General features: G+C 46.3%; 3 protein-coding genes across 4 annotated transcripts in view; 2 read left to right on the plus strand and 1 right to left on the minus strand.

The window, feature by feature from the left end:
- Positions 1-6,320, plus strand: part of LOC137560784 (uncharacterized) — a 32,680-nt gene extending 26,360 nt beyond the window's left edge. Inside the window, exon 6 of the mRNA XM_068271929.1 lies at positions 4,563-6,320. Within this exon, the coding sequence (XP_068128030.1) occupies positions 4,563-4,764 (202 nt within the window). The 3' untranslated portion in view covers positions 4,765-6,320. The remainder of the gene's footprint in view (positions 1-4,562) is intronic.
- Positions 6,321-11,939: 5,619 nt separating this feature from the next.
- Positions 11,940-24,665, minus strand: NUDT2 (nudix hydrolase 2). Of its 2 annotated transcripts, none has more exons than XM_068251685.1 (3): positions 24,383-24,665; positions 20,449-20,567; positions 11,940-12,361 (listed from the first exon to the last, which is right to left on the minus strand). In XM_068251685.1, the coding sequence occupies exons 1-3, from the start codon at positions 24,484-24,486 to the stop codon at positions 12,042-12,044; spliced, it is 543 nt and encodes a 180-aa protein (XP_068107786.1). In that variant the 5' UTR covers positions 24,487-24,665; the 3' UTR covers positions 11,940-12,041. The 2 variants fall into 2 exon arrangements, with proteins under 2 accessions (XP_068107786.1, XP_068107792.1); XM_068251691.1 differs by lacking the exon at positions 24,383-24,665 and adding an exon at positions 23,840-23,897.
- Positions 24,666-24,701: 36 nt separating this feature from the next.
- Positions 24,702-27,044, plus strand: part of KIF24 (kinesin family member 24) — a 62,494-nt gene continuing 60,151 nt past the window's right edge. The window contains exon 1 of the mRNA XM_068251675.1: positions 24,702-24,807. Within this exon, the coding sequence (XP_068107776.1) occupies positions 24,714-24,807 (94 nt within the window). The 5' untranslated portion in view covers positions 24,702-24,713. The remainder of the gene's footprint in view (positions 24,808-27,044) is intronic.

A 27,044-nucleotide genomic window follows, 5' to 3' on the forward strand; every position in this document is an offset into this window, starting at 1 on the left:
TATAGGTGATTAAGCATAAGAATGCATTCTTCTGTGAACTAAAACCCTGGCTTTTAATTTAGCTGTAGGGATAACAGTTGTGCCTGGATGAGTGAATCTGTGAATGCAATTGTGTGAACATTTGCATGTGAGTGTGCGAAGGGTTAATAGATTTTTAATAGAAAGATGTAGTTGAAAGGTAAAGATCGGAAAGCAAGAGGGGGAATAGTATGAGAACCACGGAATATTCATCTAGATCTTCCTGTTTCGCTGGGTGCATTTTCACCCAGGTCAATAAGCTAATTGGATGTAGTTGGGTCACCTCCAGGAGAGTACTGCACACCAACCATGGCCTGAGCCTACGGGAGAACCTAAAATCATAACATACAGCCCATTTCATGACACGCTTCTGTCAGGGCCGGTTTAAGCAACAATGGGGCCCTAGGGCAAAATAAACCTGGGCCCCCCCCCAACAGAGACCCCGGAACATAAATCGGCATTAAGGGACCTTTTTTTGCAGCTGGTATAGTCAGGGTGTGAAGCCCCAATCGGTCCGAGCTCCACATTCTGGCTACCCCAGCCTGCATGGAGGACAAGGGGTTAAAAAGTTTCAGGAGGGGGGACCCCACATAATTTAAAAAAAAAAAATCCCCACACTCTAAACATAAAAAAAAAAATTGGGAAAATAGGAAAATATGCCAGGGATCTTCATACAGCCATATTGGGGCTGTATAGCGATCCCTGGCCAAAGCGCTGCGGCTGCGTATGGACCCCCTGGAAACCCCGTCAGGAAATGTATTGCTCTTTCTTTTGATACATGTAAAATTACACTACCGTTAGGTTTGCTACTAAAAGTGACATTTACAGCATTTAGGCTACTTGCACAACAAGACGTTGCGTTAGGTGCTACGTTAAGGTTGCATAACGTGCATCTAACGCAACGCCTGGTGCTCATCGATGCGGACGTAAGAGTGAGCCGCGTTGTGCAGCTCACTCTGGAGTCCGTGATGCGTACTCTTGGACGCATGCGGCATCACGTGGTCCCGCCGGCCAATCGCCGCACAGAGCGGCCGCACCAGGAAGTAAACAATGCACGTCACAACGTGCAGTGAATATTAATTAGCAATGTGCCTGGCCGCTCTCCGCTCCTCCCCAACATGATTGAGCACGTGCAAACAGTCTAACGCGGCTTAAGCCGCTGTAACGCCGTAGCATGCTGCACCTTCGGAAGAATGGGCAGCGTTACATGTAACGCAACGTGGGCAGTGTGAACAGCCCACTTGTGTTACATTGCTGTGCGTTGGGGGAGCGTTACAGCTGCACTAACGTGCGCCTGTAACGTCTTAGTGTGTAAGCAGCCTTAAAAGTATACCTTTTTCCTTCAAAACTTTAAAATTGATTTTCTCAAAAACTATAAGGTCTATTTGAAAAATTGTTTTTTCCTCTTATTCCCAATGATCTCCTTAACATATCCTGCAAATTTAGGGTTTCTAGCATTTAAGGTGGATTTGCTAATAACCATTAAAGTCGGCAGGTTTTTAAATGTGTATTTGTTTTCCTTTGAAACTTTAAAATCGATTTTCTCAAAAACTATAAGGTCGATTTGAAATTTTTTTTTCCTCTTGTAGCCACAGGGGGGCCCCTACAAGCTCTTGGGCCCTGGGGCAATTGCCCCCTTTGCCTCTATGGTAGCGCCGGCCCTGGCTTCTGTCTTATCCTGGTCTGTGTAGTGTAAGTCATCTAGTCTGCATACAGTGCTGTGAAAAACTATTTGCCCCCTTCCTGATTTCTTATTCTTTTGCATGTTTGTCCCAATTAAATGTTTCTGCTCATCAAAAACCGTTAACTATTAGTCAAAGATAACATAACTGAACACAAAATGCACTTTTAAATGATGGTTTTTATTATTTAGTGAGAAAAAAAACTCAAAACCTACATGACCATGTGTGAAAAAGAAATTGCCCCCTGAACCTAATAACTGTTTGGGCCACCCTTAGCAGCAATAACTGCAATCAAGTCTTTTACAGCGCTCTAAAGGAATTTTGGCCCACTCATCTTTGCAGAATTGTTGTAATTCAGCTTTATTTGAGGGTTTTCTAGCATGAACCGCCTTTTTAAGGTCATGCCACACCATCTCAATAGGATTCAGGTCAGGACTTTGACTAGGCCACTCCAAAGTCTTCATTTTGTTTTTCTTCAGCCATTCAGAGGTGGATTTGCTGGTGTGTTTTGGGTCATTGTCCTGCTGCAGCACCCAAAATCGCTTCAGCTTGAGTTGACGAACAGATGGCCGGACATTCTCCTTCAGGATTTTTTGGTAGACAGTAGAATTCATGGTTCCATCTATCACAGCAAGCCTTCCAGGTCCTGAAGCAGCAAAACAACCCCAGACCATCACATTACCACCACCATATTTTACTGTTGGTATGATGTTCTTTTGCTGAAATGCTGTGTTACTTCTACGCCAAATGTAACGGGACACGTACCTTCCAAAAAGTTCAACTTTTGTCTCGTCAGTCCACAAGGTATTTTGCCAAAAGTCTTGGCAATCATTGAGATGTTTTTTTTTAGCAAAATTGAGACGAGTCTTAATGTACTTTTTGCTTAAAAGTGGTTTGCTCCTTGTATATCTGCCATGCAGGCTGTTTTTGCCCAGTCTCTTTCTTATGGTGGAGTCGTGAACACTGACCTCAATTGAGGCAAGTGAGGCCTGCAGTTCTTTAGATGTTGTCCTGGGGTCTTTTGTGGCCTCTCGGATGAGTTTTCTCTACGCTCTTGGAGTAATTTTGGTCGGCCAGCCACTCCTGGGAAGGTTCATCACTGTTCCATGTTTTTGCCATTTGTGGATAATGGCTCTCACTGTGGTCCGCTGAAGTCCCAAAGCTTTAGAAATGGCTTTATAACCTTTACCAGATTGATAGATCTCAATTACAGTACTTTTGTTTTCATTTGTTCCTGAATTTCTTTGGATCTTGGCATGGTGTCTAGCTTTTGGTCTACTTCTCTGTGTCAGATAGCTCCTATTTAAGTGATTTCTTGATTGAAACAGGTGTGGCAGTAATCAGGCCTGGGGGTGACTACAGAAATTGAACTCAGGTGGGATAAAGTTATTTTTTAACAAGGGGGGGCAATCACTTTTTCACACAGGGCCATGTAGATTTGGAGTTTTTTTCTCACTAAATAATAAAAACCATCATTTAAAACTGCATTTTGTGTTCAATTATGTTATCTTTGACTAATAGTTAACAGTTTTTGATGAGCAGAAACATTTAAGTGTGACAAACATGCAAAAGAATAAGAAATCAGGAAGGGGGCAAATAGTTTTTCACAGCACTGTAGATCGTTGATCTCAGTAAAGAGCTGGAGCACAGTTGGGACCATGGCAATTTTCCAGTTACGAGCTAAAATAAGTTTCGATACATTTAGTCTACTTTCACCGTGGGACGTTGCGTTTTGATGCAACGTTAAAGTCACAACGCAAACTAACAACGCAACGTCCCAAAAATGTCACAGTGCAATTCTATGCCCCGCTATCGTCGCATACAGGCAATGAAGAGTATGCTTCCAAGTCATTACTGAGCATGTGCATGTGGGTACCAAAGAGAGGCTAGGGAAGGGGTGTGAACATTGGGGGCCCTATCAACTTTCCCTGCGGGCCCCATGAATTGTAGTTATGCCAGTGGCTGATACATGGATGGGAGCGGGGCCACTTGAACCTATTTGCCAAGCTCTTTTCCAATAGGTTCAGAGGGTTCCATCGCTGGAACAGCAAGCTCCAGGGGGGATGGGGAATCCTCAGGATTATCCAGAGACCTCCTTCTACTGAAATATCTATCTTTTAAAAAAATTGCCTTCAGGTGCACTTTAGGTAGACGTAACATACTTACCGAAATAGATGCAAAACAGACAATTTTTGTCAGGTTTGCCAGATTGGAGCTGATGCAACCTCTAGAGGGGGGAGGAGATATGACAGCACATGCACTAACATAGCTAACAGGTAGAGCTCCACTTTAGTTAAATTTGACTTAAAATAAATAAGGTCTTAAAGAGAAACCGTAAACAAGAATTAAACTTCATCCCAATCAGTAGCTGATACCCCCTTTCCCAGGAGAAATCTATTCCTTTTCTCAAACGGATCATTAGGGGGCGCTGTATGGCTGATATTGTGGTGAAAACAAATGATGTCAGCACCTTACAGCACTGAGGTACTGACATCACACTGTGGGAGCCTTGTTGCATTGTGGGAAATAACAGCGGTTTACAACTACCTAAAAAAAAAAGCATCTCTTTCCAGTGACATCACCTGCCAGAAGTAAAAATGTCACCATGTGATAAATGTCAGAATGTAAATCAGGGAGAGGAAAGATTTTACAATGAGCAAATACTGACTAAATCATTTATACATAGTTATTGTAAACATTAAGCGCTTTTTTATTACAGTATTTTCACTGGAGTTCCTCTTTAAAGGTTGGATTCTCTTCAGTCTCAGTAGTTTTTTCAGGTTGTAACGATTGTAGTTTTTTTAGGTTGTTAAGGTTGTAAATGTATATATATTGATTTTGCCTGTTATTTCATGTTCGTAGGAAGCGGAAGCTGTCAGCATTGTCCAGTCCCTCCAAACCCCACCATAAGCTTGGCACTTCTTATGAACAATCACCTCTAACAGGCAAAGTGGATCTCACAGACCACCCAGGACCAGATCCCAACTCTCCTACCCTGAGACACGGAGAGATCCTGATAGAGTGGAAGGATGGCACCATCACTCCACTGTATGACCAGCAATGAAGATGAACCATGAAATTATGTGCGGAAACCATCCACACTTCTGACCAGGTTCATGTATCTTCTCTGTTGCCAAGTCCAACCCATCCTCACCTATGGAAGAGCCATAAGAAAAGTGTTCTTTCTATTCTAGATTTAAAGGAGAAGTCCAGAATGTGTTAAAGAAATGTAGCCTCAAACCACAGTGCATCAGTTAGTGCAATACATTAATATTTGAATGTGGTTTCCCCTTCCTTATAATGTGCTTCTAAATAATGTTGGAATCTTCATGTTCTAGAGTTTTCCGTCACCATACATTGTACTAGGGACAAATTTTAAACATTGTATTAACCGGGACAAATGGGCAAACAAAGTGAGGGGGTTTTATCCACAGTAGCAAGTTTTATTTTAAAAATATAATGGCCGAAAACTGAGAATGCGTTTTTTTTTTCAATTTTTCTTATTATTCCTGCTAAAATATATTTAGAATAAAATAATTCATAGCAGAATGTATTACCCAAAGAAAGCCTAATTGGTGGCAAAAAAAACAAAACAGGATATAGATCATTTTGTTATGATAAGTAGTGATAAAGTTATTGGAGAATGAAAGGGAGAAGCGCTGAAATGTGAAAATTGCTCTGGTCCATAAGGGGAAAAAACCCCAGTGGTTAACTAGTTAAAGTGGATCTGAGATGAGCTTTTACTCATTGCATAAATGTGTTCCTTTCTTATTGTTTATAGGGCATTCCTCAAGCCAAATACTTATTTGTTTTTGTTTTAATAATCTAATTCCCTATACACTAAACAAGCCTCGCCCACAGTTTTTCAGATAGCCTTGGCAGTAGCAAGGGCTCATGGAAGCTCAGTCTGGGCAGGAGGAGGGGGAGGTATTACTAGCCAGAGATTTCAGAGGCAGAGGGAGGAGGAGGGAGGATTAGGTTTTTTTCACGGAAGATACAGATAAGCTTGCCTGTTTGTAATGTTTACAAACAACATGGCTGCTGTCATTGTATACCAGGAATAAATAATCATATTCTGTTGAAGCGGTTTGCTGCTAGATATGCTGTGTAAACTAGCTAAACTTTAGATAAGATATATAGACAAGTTACTTGTTATAGTTAGTTTTTCATCTCGGATCCGCTTTAATCATTGTAATATCCCAGAGGCAAACTTAAAACTAATAAAAAGTGAAACTTCCCTTAAAGTATGTATCAGATGACAGACAATACTAGACAAACCTTTCATGAAAGAAATGAACCAATAGTTCTAAATGTAATTCCATTTTGATAATTAAAGGGACTCCGAGCAGTGCAGAAACTATGGAAAGTTGCATCTCATTTTAAAGCTCTCTTTCTCCTCTTTCCAATGATATATAAATCTCCACCCTACGCCTTTTAGTTTTCGCTATTTTTGCGATTCTGCAGAATGGAGCTGCTGACTTTGAGAAAACGTCGCCCTGTGTAATACAATGTAACAATGGAAAGATTGATATCATTTTAAAGCTCTCTTTCTCCTCTTTCTGACGACACCTAAATCGTCGCCCTACGCCTTCTAGTTTCCTCTATTTTAGCGATCGAAATCTCGGCCATTTCAATCGCGAAAATAGCGAAAACTAAAAGGCGTAGGGTGGCGGTTTACATATCATTGGAAAGAGGAGAAAGAGAGCTTTAAAATATGCATCTTTCCATAGTTTTTGCACTGCTCGGAGTCCCTTTAAACTGTACTGTATATGTCATTTATTCGCAAACCATTTTGTAATGAAACGTTATTAAAATTACTTTTCCATAACCTAGTGTCTCTCCACAGTTAGTGTTTTGTTCATGCTTGTTGACTATTTAGAAGTACTTTATGGTTGCAAATGTCTGCTCACATCCCTTGTGCAGCCACACTCACTGCAGTTCTGTCAGTACACAGACAGCCAAAGAAAAAAGGCAAACCGCTTTTGGGTTAAAGCCTTTGAAATGAAACCGTCTACCAACTTGTATAGACAAATAGATTATTGACAAGGTAAAGGCTCTTCTTACTGAGTAGAAATTCTAAGGGTAACCTTTGAAATATGGAATTTTATTAAAGTTACTGTGCTTATTTCATGTCATGTCATTGTATGTAATAAAAACTAAAGAAAATCTGCACACTTACAGTTAAAGGACCACTATAGCGAAAAAAGTAAGCAGTTAAAATCTGGCAAAACGGATAGGTTTTGGACTAGTCCATCTTCTCATTGGGGATTCTCAAGTTTTTTCTTTCCTCTAAAGCATTTCCTGAAGGACAGTTGCTAGGAGAAGATAGTGCCTGCTGCATTTTTTTTGGGGACATCGCATCCGAATGCCCATAGCCAAATCGGATGCAAATTCATAAGTCTCTTAAGGCCCGTTGGGGCGATTACCAATCATCGCAGCAATCGCTAGCACTTTTTAAAGAGACTCTGTAACAACAAAAACCTCCCCTGGGGGGTACTCACCTCGGGTGGGGGAAGCCTCCGGATCCTAATGAGGCTTCCCACGCCGTCCTCTGTCCCACGGGGGTCTCGCCGCAGCCCTCCGAACAGCCGGCGACTGTGCCGACTGTCAGTTCAATATTTACCTTTGCTGGCTCCAGCGGGGGCGCTGTGGCGACTTTCGGCACGGAAATAGACGGAAATACCCGATCTCCGTCGGGTCCGCTCTACTGCGCAGGCGCCGGAAACTTGCGCCTGCGCAGTAGAGCAGACCTGACGGCGATCGGGTATTTCCGCCTACTTCGGCGCCGAGAGGCATCAGAGCGCCTGCGCAGGAGCCAGGAAGGTAAATAATGACGTCACCGCTGCCCGGACTGCACGGAGGGCTACAGCGAGACCCCCGAGGGACGCAGGACGGCGTGGGAAGCCTCATTAGGATCCTGAGGCTTCCCCCACCCGAGGTGAGTACCCCCCAGGGGCCGTTTTGGCGTTACAGTTCCTCTTTAAATAATAAAGAGCAACTGAAGTGAGAAGAATATGGAAGCTGCCATATTTATATCCTTTTAAACAATACCAGTTGCCTGGCAGCCCTGCAGATCTATTTGGCTGAATCACACTAGAAACAAGCATGCAGCTAATCCTGTCAGATCTGACAATATTGTCAGAAACACCTGATCTGCTGCATGCTTGTTCAGGGGCTATGGCAAAAAGTATTAGAGGCAGAGGATCAGCAGGACTGCCAGGGAACTGGTATTGCTTAAAAGGAAATAAATATGGCAGCCTCCATATCCCTCTCACTTCAGTTGTCCTTTTAAGTATATGACAGTGATCTCACTGGTGCGATCGCTGACGATTCACGATTATCACTGATCGGCAAACGTGGTGGAAGCAGCATTTTATCATGTTTCTAGAGCGATCGCGATTACAATGCTAAAAAGCGCTAATCGCATTCGCTCAAAAATTGTGATCGCTCAAAAATCGCGAGATGGTACAGTGATTTTACTTCGTTAATCGTAGTAAAGTAACCAGCGCTAATCGCTATAGTTTACAAGTGAGAACGGGCCCTAACTCATTTAATATAAAATCTATGCAAAAGTGAGCAAAATAGCAACAGGGCCCCTTCAGGATAGCAGACTGGACAAGACATGTACATGAGAGATTCTCCGCACAGTCTAATCCCAGCTAATGAGAACGTGGTCTCAGTCTGGAGATCAGGTGACACAGGACATTCGGTGATCTGTGTCATTCTCTGACAGCAGATGGTGCTCTAGTATAATAGTGACACACACATAGGTCTTCAGATACACAGTAACTGGACACCCATAAGGCTGCAGACTGGTACAGACAGTGCTGAAAGGACAACTGAAGTCAGAGGTATATGGAAGCTGCCATATTTCTTTCCTTTTAAAACAATACCAGTTTCCAGGCAGCCCTGCTGATCTATTTGGCTGCAGTACTGTCTGAATCACACACCAGAAACACGCATGCATCTAATCTTGTCAGATCTGACAATATTGTCAGAAACACCTGATCTGCTGCATGCTTGTTCAGGGGCTATGGCTAAAAGTATTAGAGGCAGAGGATCAGCAGGAAAGCCAGGTAACTAGTATTGCTTACAAGGAAATAAATATGTCAGCCTCCGTAATTCTCTTGGTTCATTTGTCCTGAACCAGAGACAAACTAAAGAAAAGCTTTTATACAAACCTGGGGCTTCCTCCAGCCCCATACGCACAGATCGCCCCCACGCCGCCATCCACCGCTTCCCGCAGCTACGAGAACCGGCTCCCGTCACTGACGTCATCGAAGCCTCGCTACGCAGAAGTGCGCCCTCTACGTATCTCTCCAGCGGCTGCTGCAGAGATACGGAAAGAGCGCACTTCTCCTACACTAGACTGGCTCCGACAGACGGAAGAGCGGGGTCCCGGATCTCGTAGCTGTGGGCAGCGGAGGACGGTGGCGTGGGAGCGATCCGAGCGGATGGGGCTGGAAGAAGTCCCAGGTATGTATAAAATCTTTTCTTTAGTTTATCTCTGGTTCTCTGTAAAGTGTAGGGAAAAAAGTGCCCTATTTAGATACTTACCTCAGCAGAGGCTTCCCCCGTCCCACACTGAAAACCTCCGATGGAGCCCAAATTACTTTCTGTGCGCCGATATAGCCGTAATTTACATGGTGCACCCAAATTTCCCTGTGCCGTTTTGGGCTATTTAGTTATGGAAATGATCACTACTGGCCAGGATACCTCCGGAGGCGGGACCTAGAAATACCGCTCAGCCAATCACCACCTAATGCAGGGCCGGCAGCCAATCCAGGAGGGGGCTTTGTAGCCCCGCGTGACAAATGGTTGAGCAGGAGGTTATAGAAGCTGGAGATGTCGGTGCAGTGTCAATTGGTCCCGGTCTGTGAGCTGACTCCCCTTCCATTGCCAGCCATGCAGGCCAGCTCTCACAACACTTCGGGCTTCAGTGCGCGTGGCTCCCCCAAAGCTACATGCAGGCCGAACACGTGGACCATACCCAGCAGCAGCCAGAGACTTGCAGCGGTGCGCGAAGAAAACATGTAGCCGCTTGTGAGAGCTTGGAGTCCCGCAGGGCTGATCACAGCTGGTGACAGGTACACTTTGGGAGTTGAAGTGAAGGGGTAGTGTGATGTGCATTAGCGGAGGCTGCCACGGGGCTTTGCGATGTGCGGGGGGCACTGGAACACCAGACAGAATGTAGCATTCGGACCATAAGACGCACTCAGTCTTCCTCCCCACTTTTACGGTAGTTAATTTCTAGGCATGGAAGTGACAGCCTCTGCCTTGTCAGTACCTTATCTGGAATAAAAGAAGCTCATGGTAAAAGTTCATGTATCTTAACTCTGTTTTTAACTCTGGGGCACTTAATAGGCTGCTACTGAGCAGAGACAACAAAACATTAATTCTACTTTGTAAATGTTTAAATATGAAATAAGACCATGGGATATCTAAAAGAAATGTCATTTCTAGGAGTAGGAGGATAAATAGAATTGTTTATCTCATCAATTTACTTTCATGTTGGGCTCACTTTTGCAGGGGCATTTTTAGCCATTTTGTCACTCCAGGCAAGAAGTCCGGTGTCAACTGCCCCCCCCCCCCCCCCCCCCCCACACACACACACACACACACACACACACACACACACACACACACACACACACACACACACACACACACTAGAGAATATAAACCATGTGCCGTATAGGGTGAATGCATAATATAGGGATTCCCTGGAATACAAACAATCCACCAATCCTGTCGTATTTTGTTGCACACCCCCTTCCTGCACTACTCCAGCATAGTGTGTAAATGCAGAGTATAGCGCAGCAGAAGATGTGCTCTCGCGTCTCTGCTGGGGTCCATTGCTGTGCTTCCGCCTGTCTGCTAACCACTTACCCTAGTGCCCAGCATCTCCTGCCACATGTAGCGTGATTACACACTACATGAGGAGAGCCAGCAGTACAGGGTGCAGAAAACAGGCAGGATGGTCGCACAGGCACAGCACTGGACTCCAGAGGGGAAGTGAGAGCACAGCTTCTGCTGCACTATACTCTGCATTTACACACACGGGGGGAGCACAAGAGGGGGACGAGAACAGATAGTGGCACAAGGGAACCAAGGGAGGCACAAAGGCGGACAGAAGAAGGAACAAAACGGGACAGAAGTAGGCACAGTGGGACAGAGGGAGGCCCAGAGCCAGATCATCCACAAGACAACTTAGGCATGTTCCTAACAAATCTTGCCAAAAATGCTAGGTGGCCATCAAGTGTGGGCCCAAAGTCGTTGCTTGCCTAGGGTACCATTTCACCTTAATCCATCTTCGGAGGTGCAGGAGGGCAGAGGCGGCACGGGGGACTGAAGGTGGCACAAGGAGACAGAGGGAGGCACAAAGGGAGACAGAAGGAGGCACAGGGGGAAAGAGGGACACACAGGGGGGCAGAGGTGGCACGGGAGACTGAATGTGGCACAAGGAGACAGGAGGCATGGCTTAGTTTGGGGCGGGGCTTAATTGGGCATGGTGCCCCCCTGTACCACTGGCACTCTGAGCAGTGGCCTGGAATGCCTATGCCTAAAAATGTACTACTTTGCTTTAAAATAAACCTGTAACTAAAAAAAATCCCCTGTGGGGTACTCACCTCGGTAGGGGGAAGCCTTCGGATCCTATCGAGGTTTTCCCCGTCCTCATGTGTCCCACAGTGGTCTCGCTGTGCCCCCCCCCCCCCCCCGAACAGCGGGATGTAAATATTTACCTTCCCGGCTGCAGCGCAGGCGCAGTATCGGCTCTCCGGTCAGAGATAGGCAGAAATAGCCGATCGCTGTCTCCTGCACCTGCGTAGTAGAGCGGACGCGACAGAGACCAGCTATTTCCACCTATCCCAGTGCTGAGAGCCGCTACAGTGCCCACGCTGGAGCCAGGGAAGGTAAATTCTCAGGCTTGTCGAGCCAGGATTGCGGGATGCTTCGGGGGAGCCAGCGCTGGATTGCCTGCAGCTACAGGGATGGGGGAAGCCTCATTGGGACCCTGAGGTTTCCCCCTCCAGAGGTGAGTACACCCCAGGGGATTTTTTTTTATACAGAGTCTCTTTAAAGCCTACTGCCATCCAAAAATGTTATCACACTGCTGGCTGCCTTCCACGCCCAAACGTTTCACAACAAAGGATGAATAAAAAGCTGCCAGGTCATGCTTCCTTTGGCTGTGCTGTCTAGAACCAACTGGAGTAAATTACAAATCTTATGGGCCATACAGAATTTTATATATATTGTATTTTAGCACCGTATTGACATGTCCGCTAGTTGTACTTCAATGATGACATCACTGGATAACATGGAATAGTGGTGGGAGGAGTCTCAGGGCTTGAAGTTTCCTGTAAGAAACTGATAGGCTTCCGTCAGCGTTTCTTGCATGTCCTGGTAGCCGGCACATGCACAGGCCTCTTGCACCGGCAGCCAGCGGAAGTCCTGGTGCTCATGGGAGAGCTTCACCGATGTGTCGGGGTCTTTCAGCTCCGCCAGCCAATAGATCACCGTTTTTGGTTTGTTGTTGACATTGTAATTTAACTCCTTCCTGAAGCCGTCCAGCACTCGGAACTGGTTGGATTGAAGGCCGGCCTCTTCCTCCGTCTCCCGCAGAGCCGTGGTCATGTCATCCTCACCAGGATCCACGTGGCCTAAAACGCAACAAAGTGATCATAGCAATTGTTCGAAAGAGGGGAACCCGATGATCTTCATAGAACACCAGGAACCGGAAAAAACAAAGACCAGGAGCCAACAGTGTGGTATATTGGCACAGCAAAGAATTAACTGGTATAAAATTCCGCATTTCCTCTTTTATTTATAGCATAAAATCTTCTACCACAAAAAAAATTGTAGCAGAACAGCATTCAAACAGTTAAACACAGCACTTTGTTCTTCAGTGCAAAGCTCCTTGCTTCACTGGGCAGCTTCAGGCTGCATCTGAAGAAATGATGACATTATTTTTTGTTTATATTCCTTGGTCAGATAAATTTAGTGAACATTGAAACTGAGCTGCATAGAGCTGAGAAGTGATGACTAGATAGATTTTTAATATAAAAATACAGCAGCTATGCAATGGCAGCTTTCAGAGCTGCGTGAACACGGCGTGACCAAGCGTCCAGGAGGACGCGAAACGGCCGTCGCCAGGCCCACATCTGCCCCGCACTCCCACCTCCTATGCTGACAGGCTAGTACCAGGAACTGTAAGGTACCATTTCTGTAATACTTGCAAGCTGTTTATGCAACAATGGAATGATGCTATGCACAGAATCCACTTGAATGTTGAGCACTGGCAATAAATGTATATGCTTTAGACGGAAGATGCACACATTCTGTTTCCTTCAATGCTCAGTTCAAGTCTCTTTCTTCAACCATTAGAGCGGAGCACATGTCTCGTATAAGCATCACACATAGCATACAGCCTGTCAGCAACAGATTGACCACTCTGGACACACCACACTTGCTCTGAACCTGGAAGCAACTTTACCTCTTAAAGGAGAAGTGCCACACCATTCTGTTTTCTTTGTTACAACATTATAGCTTTCAGAGCAGATAAATTGTACTTGGGAATTTGTAATTTGTAGAAAGACAATAATACTTGTGCACAAAAGCAAATATAACTGTATGGGTAATATAAAGTGGGAAAACACATTTCCAATGAATGTTACTTCACTTTTAGCCCACTTGAATGTGCAAATAAAATACACACACGTTGGGTTGCAAGAGACGAAACCACCACATAAAGCCTACGGAGGAAAGGCCAGCCTCCGTTCTGGTGTGGGCCCCTGGAACCTCGAGACTCGAATGGTCCCTGGAGATGGTCAATAAGATGCAAATAAGTTCGCCTAAAATTCAAATCTCATGTGAATTATACAGAGCTTGAATTTGGACCACTAAAAATCGGCAGGGAGTTATTCTGATTGGTCCAATTTCAAGCTGTATAGAATTTACACATATTTTAGGCAAACTTATTTGCATCTCATTGTACATCTCTTAGGCTCCCTGCACACTGCAAATCCGTTTTGCGATTCCGATTTCCAATTCCGATTTTCCCTGAATGCAATCAACAGAAAAACAGAGGAAAAAACGCAGCATGCAGTAACGATTAAAAATCGGAATCAGATGTAAAAAAACGATTAAAAATCGGAATCGCATGCAGTGTGCAGGGAGCCTAATGGTTGCTCGCCGGATTATATTTTTGCGGTAAAACAACAAAAACTATAAAACTACAACCTCCCAACAGAGAAGTAAAAGAGATAACTACTGGGTGGAGGCAGTGGCGTAGCAAAAGGGGTTGAAGAGGTCTCAACCACACCGGGGCCCTTGGGTCAGAGGGGCCGTCCCTCAATCGCAGTAATAGCTCTTTATTGGTCCTTCTATAGATGCTTTAAGTAGTAGTAATCATGAACAAGCTGTTCCCCATCCCCTTCTTGCACCTCTGACACTGTGGCTGTCCTTGGCAGGTTTTGGGGTGCTGTATCAATTGTTATGTATACAGTGCTTGGGGGGGCCCAATGTAAAGCTCGCACTGGGGTCCACAGCTCCTTAGCTACGCCACTGGGTGGAGGAACCTACAAATATATATCAAATAATTAAAGGGTATCCGAGGCGAATAAGATTATAAGAACACCTCTGTCTCACTCAGTTCTCTCCTAAAAGCCGGCCAACCCCGAAGCAGCTGCTGCTGGCTTATAGGAGAGAACAGAGGGGGACAGAGGTGGACGAAGGGAGCGGTGGGCATGAGGACAGCGCCCTGTACATGAAAAAGATACATATATCCAGGCACATCACCTCAAGTTAGGACATTTAAATAATTTATTAGGGAGGTGCTAAAGGGGGTGTAGCCAGAAAGTAGCAAAAACCAGTTAACCCTTTGCACACTCACATGCAAATGTTTAAACAAATGCATTCACATGGATCACTCATTCAGGCACCACTGCTATCCCTACAGCCAAGTTATAAGCCGGAGTTGGAAATCCTGCTCCCCCCGTTCTTATTCACCTGAGATATCCTTTAAAAAAAACAGTATAAAAGGAGAGGTAATGTTGGTTTACCTCCCTCTGAAGGTACACAGCAGGCAGATGCGTATTTCTTCAGGTCTGTGACGGTAAAGTGCCAAAGGCTAAGGCTTATTGGACTTGAGTGCCTCTATATATAATAGCAATCGCAGCATTGTTGCTAAAGCCTGGTAGACACATACAATTATGAATTGCCAACTTTATGGCTTCCATATTGTAGGAGAGTCTACCTACACAATCTTTTCATAGAATTCAAAATCTGTTGGCCCTCATACTACCTGGAGGTTGTAAAATTGGTCAGTGATTGGCCAATCAAAATTGCATGTGTGTATGCACCCTAAGAGGAAGTTCCCAACAATTATGAGAAAGTCCAACCTTTTTTATCTTCCCTGTGGGCCATGATGGATGGCTTCACTGACCAATAGGGAAGCTTAGCTCTCTGTCTCAATTTATCCTATTAAATCGACTAACATTTCTGGAATAGCAGAATTATGTAGGTAGAAAAAAGAAAGTTTTGTAAAATAATACCTTTTAAAAAACTTTTTTTTTCTACCTACATAATTTGTTTAGCTAACATGGTACAGAATAGGGCTGCACGATTTTGGGTAAAAATCGAAATTGCGATTTTTCTCTCAAATTGTGATTTCGATTTATTCACGATTTTTTCAAAAAAAAAAACAAGCTTTAGTTGGGGGCGGGGTCAGTGTCTGTCACTGTCAGGTTGATGGGGTGTCAAGACGATCTGCTGATGGTCAGTATCCTCTGTTTTTTTCATAGTGCCTGCTCGCTACTCGCACGTGTCTCTGGCCCGGCTACCGCTGTGCGCGGATTGGCCATAAGCAGTGAATATGTATTAGTGTTAATGAGCGGGGGGCGGATCCACTCGAATGAGCGGCCGGGCACACACAGCTTTACCAATCGCTGGATAGAGATGGAATGACGGCAGCGGTAGGCGGAGCTGTACAGAGCGTACAGCTCCGCCTACCACTGCCGTCATTCCATCGCTATCCAGCGGTAGCCAGGCCTGAGAAGCGGGCGGGCACTATAAAAAAAAAAAAAAAACGAGGATACTGACGATCACCAGATCGTCTTGACACGAACCGCGGTTTCGGTTTTAAACCGAAAAACCATGCAGCCCTAGTACAGAAACTTTTTTGCAACTATCAAAAAAAAAGTTGATATTCACCATTAGTATACTTAAAGAAAACCTGTAATGGATAAAAACCCTCTGGGGGATACTTACCTTGGGAGGGGGAAGCCTCTGGGTACTAATGAGGCTTCCTCCCGTCCTCCTCCATCCCTCCGTTTAAGTGCCAGGGTCCCCCGAAGTGCGGCAAGGTAAATATTTACCTTCCACGATCCTGCGCAGGCGCACTAGCCGCTCTTCATTCGGGTTAAGGTGGAAATAGCTGAATCCGATCGATCCGCTCTACTGCGCAGGCACGAGTCCTTTTGCGCCTGCGCAGTAGAGCGGATACGAACGAGCTTGGCTATTTCTGCCTAGCCCAAACAAAGAGTCGCTACTGCGCCTGCGCTGGATCCTGGGGAGGTAAATAAATCCTCGCTTGTCAAACTTGTCGGGGGAGGATTCGGGGGGAGCCAGCCCTGGAATCTTGTTATCTACAAACATCCGGAGAAGCCTCATTGGGACCCTGAAGCTTCCCCCTCCCGAGGCAAGTAAGATTTTTTTTTTACAGTATAGAGTCTCTTTAACCACTTTACCCTCAAGGAGTTTTTACCCTAACGGACCTGAGCAATTTTCACTGGTAGTGCTCCTACCATTCATTAGCCAATAACTTTATTACTACTTATCACAACAAAACAATCTATACTTTGTTGTTGTTTTTTTTGCCATAAATTAGGCTTTTCGTGGGCGATACTTGTTTTCAGTAATTATTTTCTATGCATTTTATAGAAGAAAAACAAGAAAACAATTAAAAAATACACTAGTTTTCCAATTCCATACCCCAAAGGTTTTAAAATTAGCAATGCTACTATAAATAAAACCAGTGCAGTTTCTAGGCTAAAATGCACCCAGGGCGAGGGTGTAAAAATTGCGCCCCCCCCCCCGGAGCAAGGTATGGGTGCCCGCAGTATAGGTTAGCCAGGTCTAGTTTCACTTAGTATAGGTCCCCCCAGTATAGGAAGCCAAGAATAGGTACCCCAGTATAGGTAGCCAGGCATAGGTGAGCCAGTATAGTTGCCCCCGCTATAGGTTAGCCAGGTAGGTGCCTCCAGTATAGGTAGCCAGTATAGTTGCCCCCAGTATAGGTTAGATAGGCAGGCGCCCCCGGTATAAGTTAGATAGGTAGGTGCCCCAGTACAGGTTAGCTAGGTGGGTGCCTCTAATATAGGTAGCCAGAATAGTTGCCCCCAGCATAGGTTAGATAGGTAGGTGCCCCCAGTATAAGTCATTTAGGTAGGTGTCTCCAATATAGGTAGCCAGTATAGTTGTCACCTGTATAGGCTAGCTAGGTAGGTAGGTGCCCCCAATACAGGTTAGATAAGTGCCCCCAGTATAGGTTAGATAAGTAGCTGCCCCCCCCAGTATAGGTTAGATAGGTAGCTGCCCCCCAGTATACGTTAGATAGGTAGGTTCCCCTCAGTATACGTTAGATAGGTAGGTGCCCCCCAGTATAGGTTAGATAGGTAGCTGCACCCCAGTGTAGGTTAGATTAGGTAGCTGCCCCCCAGCGTAGGTTAGATTAGGTAGGTGCCCCCCAGGATAGGTTAGATAGGTAGCTGCCCCCCAGCGTAGGTTAGATTAGGTAGGTGCCCCCCAGGATAGGTTAGATAGGTAGCTGCCCCCCAGGATAGGTTAGATAGGTAGCTGCCCCCCAGCGTAGGTTAGATTAGGTAGGTGCCCCCCAGGATAGGTTAGATAGGTAGCTGCCCCCCAGCGTAGGTTAGATTAGGTATGTTCCCCCCAGGATAGGTTAGATAGGTAGCTGCCCCCCAGCATAGGTTAGATTAGGTAGGTGCCCCCCAGGATAGGTTAGATAGGTAGCTGCCCCCCAGGATAGGTTAGATAGGTAGCTGCCCCCCAGCGTAGGTTAGATTAGGTAGGTGCCCCCCAGGATAGGTTAGATAGGTAGCTGCACCCCAGCGTAGGTTAGATTAGGTAGGTGCCCCCCAGGATAGGTTAGATAGGTAGCTGTCCTCCATAATGGAGGGGGGAAGCACCGTAGCCGCTTTGAGGGCAGCCCGACCTCTCCCGGGCCGCCCTCCGTGCTCCCCCCTCAGATGTATAGTGAGCAGCAGCAGCCAGGGAGGGAGCGCTGTATACAACATACCTCCCTGGCTCCAAGCGCTGTTCTCTCGTCGCCGGTCTTCTCCCATCTGCCTACACGCGTATACATACGCTGCTTCCGGCTAAACAGGAAGCAGCGTGTGTATAAGCGTGTATGCATTGCAGAGAGAAGAAGACCGGCGGCGACAGAGCAGCGCTTGGAGCCAGGGAGGTATGTTGTATACAGCGCTCCCTCCCTGGCTGCTGCTGCTGCTCAATATACATCTGAGGGGGGAGCACGGAGGGCGGCCCGGGAGAGGAAGGGAGAGGTCGGGCTGCCCTCCCCGCGGCTCCGGTGCTTCCCCCCTCCATTACAGCGCCCCCCTCCCAACAGAGCCCCGGGCGGTGGCACGCCCCGCACGGGGCTAGAAACGGCCATGAATAAAACCCACCCATTTTACTAGACCGTTAGTCCGGCTATCACAATATTTAAATTATGTTCCTAGTACAATGTATGGCGACAAATTATTATTTGAAAATATAGGTGTAATTTTTATTTTTTAGGTCCGGTCCATAATTGCAAGCCCTTACGTACTACAATAACAGTAATATACCCTCATGACATACTTATTTAAAAAATCTGAGTCTCTAAGGCAACTACTGTATTTTTCGAACTATAAGATGCTCCTTTCCATAAGACACACCTAGGTTTAGAGGACAAAAACCAGGGGAAAAATATATATATATACTAAACCTGGTGCATCCATGGTGAAGGGCATCTGGTGGATTATGCCCCCTTGTACCACGTGGGTCTCCGTGTCCTCCTCTGTCTCCCTGTGTCCCCCATGTTTCTGCCTCTGTCCTCCTTGTATCTTTCTCTTAACCCTTTTTGTTCCCCTTGTGTCCTCCTCTATGCCCCATTGTGTCCCGTGTCCTCCGTTTGTCCCCTTGTGTCCTCCTGTGCATGTGCACAGTACAGGAAGCATCCGATATTGCAGCGGGTTGGAGGTTTGTATTGGCAGACGTGCACAAGTCAGGAACTCCCTGCATTTGGAATATAAGACGCAGTGACTATTCTTCCCCACTTTTGGGGGAGAAAAAGTGAGTCTTATAGTCCAAAAAATACAGTATTTATGTAAATTTTTTTTAGAAATGAAGTGTATGTGGTGTGTGTAATTTTACTTTTCCACCACTAGATGGCGGTACAAACACTATCCTGATTTACCAGGAAATGTTCACTGTTTTTTTTAAGCTTTATAACTTTTACTACTTCCATTATAATGAATGGACATGGCCCCTGATCGGGGTCATGTCCATTCATTCCACTTCAATTGGTTTTGGAAATGCTTCTTCCCCTTCACCCATCCAGGATCTTCGAGTTCCAACGGGTACGAGGGATGGGCGCATGCACGTGTGTATCATCATTTCTTTAGGTGGAAGGTGGCCATAGACCTTCAGTTTTACTTTGTTGATAGTAGTCTGCAAGCACCTACACACAGCCTTCCATCTAAAGGCTAGACCACAGACTCAAAAGGAGAGCTACTTATGCTGACTGGGCCTACTGGTCCTATTTAACCTTCCTGGCGGTAAGCCCGAGCACAGCTCGGGCTATGCCATGCAGGAGGATTTATCAGGCCCTGCTGGGCCGATTTGCATAATTTTTTTTTCGGTACACGCAGCTAGCACTTCACGGCTACCCGCCGCGCCGCCCTCCCCCCCAGACCCCATGCGCTGCCTGGCCAATCAGTGCCAAGCAGCGCTGAGGGGTGGATCAGGACTCCCTTTGACGTCACAACGTCGGTGACGTCATCCCGCCCGTCGCCATGGCGATGGGGGAAGCCCTAATGGAAATCCCGTTCAGAACGGGATTTCCGGACGGCTTGATCGCCGGAGGCGATCGGAGAGGGTGGGGGGATGCCGATGCACAGCGGCTGTCATGTAGCTAGCGCTAGGCTAGCTACATGATTTTAAAAAAAAATAGTGCTGCGCTGCCCCCTGACGGTTTTAATTGACCGCCAGGGAGGTTAAAAGGAACCTGAAGTGAGAGGTATATGGAAGCTGCCATATTAATTTCCTTTTACACAGTACTGGTAGCCTGGCAATCCTGCTTTAGCTGCAGTAGTGTTTAAACCACAACATGAAACAAGCATGCAGCTAATCCTGTCAGACTTCAGTCATAAACATCTGATCTGTTGCATGCTTGTTCAGGGTCTAAAAATAATACAGGCAGAAGATCAGCAGGATGCCAAGCAACTGGCATGGTTTAAAAGGAAATGAATATGGCAGCCACCATAGCCCTCTCACTTCAGGTTCTGTTTAAGCTGACAAACGTTGTTCAGAGGCATGCCCATTCATCGCTGAGCAGGTTGCCATGGTTACGTGACACCGGCCTGTTACCGGTGGTCATAAAAATGTGGCACATCTCTGTATTTTCCTATAGCAGCTACAGAATATGAGGAGAAAAAAGGATGTAGCTACAGAATATGCTGGTTACCTTTTGGCGGTGTCCAGTGATGTGTCCCATAGGATGTCTGCATTAAGAGGAATTCAATATCAGTAGGGGACGCGACTCTGCGGAAGATGATTAGACCACATGCTCTTAATGCCATTTCCCTGGAATGAAACACAAAAACACTGAGACTTTGGGGTGTTTTCTGTGCAGCAACTTTAGAAAACAACAGTACGGTGAAAATTAAAACACTCTGCTACCCCTACGTTGGGTGGGTTGAGGTACTCAAAATTATGTATGTATAAAGTAATAGTTGCATGAAAAATTAGGAATTAAACCAAAGATGCAAAACCCATACAAGGCAAAGTAAGATTTATTCAAGCATGATTATAAAAGAAAACGCATTTCATGGGTCTCTGTCTGCTTCCTCAGGTCAATAAACTATAAATGCCTATATCAACTGTGTTTGGATTGTGTGCGCTTAGTACAATACTTCACCATTTGGCTCCTGGTCTCTCCTTATCATACAGGTGACTGTCCGCCTCTTCCCCCCACCCTTGGGAAGGACATCCACAGTGACCGCTACTGCTTCTATGCTACCTTTACAGTCATTCGCATAAATGGGGAACAAGAAAACCCCCAATCTGTCCTTGACCTTATTTAAGCCTTTTTCACATGGGAGGATAAATGTGTTGAATTCACCAGTTGTCAGCTGCTCTCTCTGCAGGTAACTCAACCCTACTGAGTTACATCTGACTGTTGCCGTGCTCTTCTTGCCACCAGGTAACACCCCTAGGTGCCGAATGCTGACACAAGTGGGGTTACGGCGGATCGGTGAAAACCAGCCTCATCAGCCTGCCGACAGACTGTACACACGGGGAAACTGTCGGCAGAACGGCCGCCCCGCGGGTGGGTCTGAAGACCCGTCGTTCGAATGAATCAGGTGTGTGTACGCTCCTTTAGGGCTAGTTCACACAGCAGAGATTTTTCTAAACGCTTGTGATTTAAAAAGTTCTTGCTAATGTAATGCTATGTGTGTGTTCTCACTGGAGCGATACGATTTTATAAAAATACCCCCTAGCTTTGCATTAGCTTTTCCAATCAGTAGCGCTAAAAAAAGCTCTTGCGGTGTGAACCAGGCCTAATGCTGGGAATACACAATGAGATTTTTCAGCAGATTTGCTGTCCGATCGATTTTACAATCTATTTTCCATTTGTTTTTCTCATCGATTTCCATTCACTTCTATGAGAAATCGATCAGAAAAATGATTGAAAATAAGATCAGACCTGTTGGAAATTATCTATCATCCCGCTTCCTTAAACTCAATATGAGCAAAACGGAGATTGTGATATTTCCACCTTCACTCTCTGTTCCACCTCCCATTGTCACAATCAATGTAGAGAACACCCCAATAGCATCAACCCCCAAAGCTCGTTGCCTAGGGGTAACTCTGGACTCTGAGCTCTCCTTTAAACCACATATTAACACTTTAACTACCTCCTGCTACTTCCATCTCAAAAACATTTCCAGAATCCGTCCCTTCCTTTCACAAGAAGCAACTAAAATGCTTGTGCATGCCCTAATCATCTCCCGTCTTGACTACTGCAACACCCTACTCTGTGGTCTACCAAAAAGCAGACTGGCACCCCTCCAATCCCTACTAAACTCTGCGGCCCGTCTCATCCACCTCTCTTCTAGATCTCTGCCAATCCCTCCACTGGTTACCAGTTGCCCAAAGGATCCAGTTTAAACTTCTCACACTTGCATACAAAGCTCTACACAAGCTGTCGCCTCCATACATTTCCTCTTTAATCTCCAGATACCTCCCCGCTCGGACCCTCCGTTCCTCACAGGAGACCCTTTTGTCCTCCAGCCTAGTCACCTCCTCTCACTCTCGCATCCAAGACTTCTCACGGGCGGTCCCTCTCCTTTGGAACTCTCTCCCTCAGCCGGTTCGTCATGCCACGAGTCTGGAAACCTTCAAACGTACTCTGAAAACACACCTGTTCAGACAAGCCTATAATTTGCTATAGGCAGCACTGAAGGCACACTGGCTCACCCACTAATCCTTGTGTTTCCTTCCCCTTTGTTTCCTCCCCACTACCCTCTAGATTGTAAGCTCGCAAGGGCAGGGACCTCCTCCTAGTGTTTCTCATACTGCTGTAATTTTAACATATGCATATGTACCAACTACATATCAACTATGTATGTATCTGTATTTATTATATTCAATGTCATGACTGTACAGTGTCTTGTATTTCTTATGTATATTTGTTCCCCATTATTTGTTTGTACTATGTACAGCGCTACGGAAGATGTTGGCGCTATATAAATAAAAAATAATAATAATAATAATCTATCGAACCATCTATCTGCCAAAAAATATCATGGTGTATTCCCAGCGTTAATTAGGGAAGGTAGTACATTATCTAACGGCTGGTTACATAGTTATTTGGGTTGAAAAAAGACATACGTTCATAGAATTCAACCAGAGAAAAAAGTACAACTCCAGCCTGCTCCCTCATATATCCCTATTAACCTCCTTGGCGGTAACCCCGTGTGTGACACGGGGTAAGCCGCCGGAGGGTGCCGCTCAGGCCCTGCTGGGCCGATTTACTTAATTTTTTTTTTGCTGGACGCAGCTAGCACTTTGCTAGCTGCGCCAGCACCCCGATCGCCGCCGCCGCGCGCCCGATCGCCGCTATCCGGTGCGGCGCGCGGCCCCCCCCCCCCAGACCCCGAGCGCTGCCTGGCCAATCAGTGCCAGGCAGCGCCGAGGGGTGGATCGGGTCTCCCAATGACGTCCCGACGTCGCTGACGTCGGTGACGTCATCCCGCCCCGTCGCCATGGCGACGGGGGAAGCCCTCCAGGAAATCCCGTTCTTTGAACGGGATTTCCTGATCGGTGATCGCCGAAGGCGATCGAAGCGGGCGGGGGATGCCGCTGAGCAGCGGCTATCATGTAGCGAGCCCTCGGCTCGCTACATGATAAAAAAAAAAAAAATTTAAAAAAAAACTGTTGCGCTTCCCCCTGGCGGTATTTTTCATACCGCCAAGGGGGTTAATCCAGAGGAAGGCAAAAAACCCTTACAAGGCATGGTCCAATTACCCCCAAAAGGGAAAAAATTCCTTCCCGACTCCAGATGGCAATCAGATAAAATCCCTAGGCGCTAATATATGTCTGGTACACACCATGCAATTTTTACTTCCAATTCGATTTGAGCAAGTCATCAAATTGTTATACAGATCTGACATCGACTGGATATAGAAGTTTACTAGCGTAAGCGAACACACGTGTGATTTTAACAAATTCCGATCAGATTTCAGACTGGAAATAGAATTTGAAGTAAAAATTGCATGGTGTGTGAGCTAGCTCCTAGAAGTCTATCTGCTCCAGCGCTGAAGTTCCGCTGTCTCCATTGTAAGATCACTGACCACGGCTGGGTTGTGCGCATCCGCACAAGTGGGCCTCTCATGATTGCGGTCCTGTGGCCAGGCACGTTCAACTGTGGAAGCACAGACCACTCCCAGCCACGGGAGCACGGTCACCAGGGGCGCACATGTGCAGAAACCCACGACCCAACCGGGGTAAGCGATCATTACGGAGGGGACATCAGCAGCCTGGAGGACAGCAGAACTTTAGTGCTGGAGCAGATAGACTGCTAAGGGCTGGAAGAGGGCCTCAGGTAAGTAAAGTTTCACTTTTTTCTATATTTTATCTCACATATTTTTGCAGGTTGCAAATAAATGTGTGTATCCCTGCCTGTGCCCCACTACCCCCTCACTTCCTGTTACTGGTCACAAATGAGGAAGATACATTACATTATCCTGATTCAAGACATAGTATATCATACAGTGCAGGAAGATAGTCCCCATCCCCTCCCCCATTTCCTCTAACACGTGTATTGGCTGGTTCAGCTGCCCTGGGTAGGAGATAGGAAAGAAACGACAACTGTCACCCACCACCAGCACACCTACCAAGCTCCTGGCCACACTGCGCATGCGCATTCCTTGACCGGAAGCCAGAACAGCCCGGATGATACGTCACTGAGGACTCTGGCGGCCATGTTGGATGAGGGCATGGTGGGGTAGATCTACATGCACTTCATTACATGTCACATCACTTCGCCCTGCGCTGGGGGTATAGCGCTAATGTATGTCTGATACAGCCACGGGCGGAACTGTACGCCTATATATCCAGCATAAACGCTCAGGCGAAAATTAGCGCTACGGAGGCCGATGTGGGCCACACTTGTGGAGGGAGGAAGCACGCCTCCGGGCTCTTCCGATTGGCAAGAGCGGCGTTGCTATGGAGACGGGAACAGCTGGGCTGGTAGTGACGGTTGGAGGCAGCGCGCGGGCAGAGCGGGTATCCTCATCCTGCTGCTGCTGGCCGGACTCAGGTGTGTCATTCCGGGGGGATCCTCGTATAACTGGAGGGGGGGCTGCAGCTTCCCCGTACAGCAAGCACAGTATACAGCTCTACAGGGTGCCCTGTGTGATGGGGGCTGCTATAGGGGGATGGAGTGCATAGTGTATTGCTTCTAGTGTGTGATCTGCCATAGGGGATGCAGTGCATAGTGTATTGCTTCTAGTGTGTGATCTGCCATAGGGGGATGGAGTGCATAGTGTATTGCTTCTAGTGTGTGATCTGCCATAGGGTTATGGAGTGCATAGTGTATTGCTTCTAGTGTGTGATCTGCCATAGGGGATGGAGTGCATAGTGTATTGCTTCTAGTGTGTGATCTGCCATAAGGGAATGGAGTGTATAGTGTATTGCTTCTAGTGTGTGATCTGCCATAGGGGGATGGAGTGCATAGTGTATTGCTTCTAGTGTGTGATCTGCCATAGGGGGATGGAGTGCATAGTGTATTGCTTCTAGTGTGTGATCTGCCATAGGTGGATGGAGTGCATAGTGTATTGCTTCTAGTGTGTGATCTGCCATAGGTGGATGGAGTGCATAGTGCATTGCTTCTAGTGTGTGATCTGCCATAGGGGGGTGGAGTGCATAGTGTATTGCTTCTAGTGTGTGATTTGCCATAGGGGGATGGAGTGCATAGTGTATTGCTTCTAGTGTGTGATCTGCCATAGGTGGATGGAGTGCATAGTGCATTGCTTCTAGTGTGTGATCTGCCATAGGGGGGTGGAGTGCATAGTGTATTGCTTCTAGTGTGTGATCTGCCATAGGGGATGGAGTGCATAGTGTATTGCTTCTAGTGTGTGATTTGCCATAGGTGGATGGAGTGCATAGTGTATTGCTTCTAGTGTGTGATCTGCCATAGGGGGATGGAGTGCATAGTGTATTGCTTCTAGTGTGTGATTTGCCATAGGGGGATGGAGTGCATAGTGTATTGCTTCTAGTGTGTGATCTGCCATAGGTGGATGGAGTGCATAGTGTATTGCTTCTAGTGTGTGATCTGCCATAGGGGGATAGAGTGCATAGTGCATTGCTTCTAGTGTGTGATCTGCCATAGGTGGATGGAGTGCATAGTGTATTGCTTCTAGTGTGTGATCTGCCATAGGGGATGGAGTGCATAGTGTATTGCTTCTAGTGTGTGATTTGCCATAGGTGGATGGAGTGCATAGTGTATTGCTTCTAGTGTGTGATCTGCCATAGGGGGATGGAGTGCATAGTGTATTGCTTCTAGTGTGTGATTTGCCATAGGGGGATGGAGTGCATAGTGTATTGCTTCTAGTGTGTGATCTGCCATAGGTGGATGGAGTGCATAGTGTATTGCTTCTAGTGTGTGATCTGCCATAGGGGGATAGAGTGCATAGTGCATTGCTTCTAGTGTGTGATCTGCCATAGGGTTATGGAGTGCATAGTGTATTGCTTCTAGTGTGTGATCTGCCATAGGGGATGGAGTGCATAGTGTATTGCTTCAAGTGTGTAATCTGCCATAGGGGATGGAGTGCATAGTGTATTGCTTCTAGTGTGTGATCTGCCATAAGGGAATGGAGTGTATAGTGTTGCTTCTAGTGTGTGATCTGCCATAGGGGGATGGAGTGCATAGTGTATTGCTTCTAGTGTGTGATCTGCCATAGGGGGATGGAGTGCATAGTGTATTGCTTCTAGTGTGTGATCTGCCATAGGGGGATAGAGTGCATAGTGTATTGCTTCTAGTGTGTGATCTGCCATAGGGGGATAGAGTGCATAGTGTATTGCTTCTAGTGTGTGATCTGCCATAGGGGGATAGAGTGCATAGTGTATTGCTTCTAGTGTGTGATCTGCCATAGGGGATGGAGTGCATAGTGCATTGCTTCTAGTGTGTGATCTGCCATAGGGGCATGGAGTGCATAGTGTATTGCTTCTAGTGTGTGATCTGCCATAGGGGATGGAGTGCATAGTGTATTGCTTCTAGTGTGTGATCTGCCATAGGTGGATGGAGTGCATAGTGTATTGCTTCTAGTGTGTGATCTGCCATAGGGGGATAGAGTGCATAGTGCATTGCTTCTAGTGTGTGATCTGCCATAGGGTTATGGAGTGCATAGTGTATTGCTTCTAGTGTGTGATCTGCCATAGGGGATGGAGTGCATAGTGTATTGCTTCTAGTGTGTGATCTGCCATAGGGGATGGAGTGCATAGTGTATTGCTTCTAGTGTGTGATCTGCCATAAGGGAATGGAGTGTATAGTGTATT

The sequence above is a fragment of the Hyperolius riggenbachi genome, chromosome 1, assembly GCF_040937935.1.
Source record: "Hyperolius riggenbachi isolate aHypRig1 chromosome 1, aHypRig1.pri, whole genome shotgun sequence".
In the NCBI taxonomy this organism is placed as follows: Eukaryota; Metazoa; Chordata; class Amphibia; order Anura; family Hyperoliidae; genus Hyperolius; species Hyperolius riggenbachi.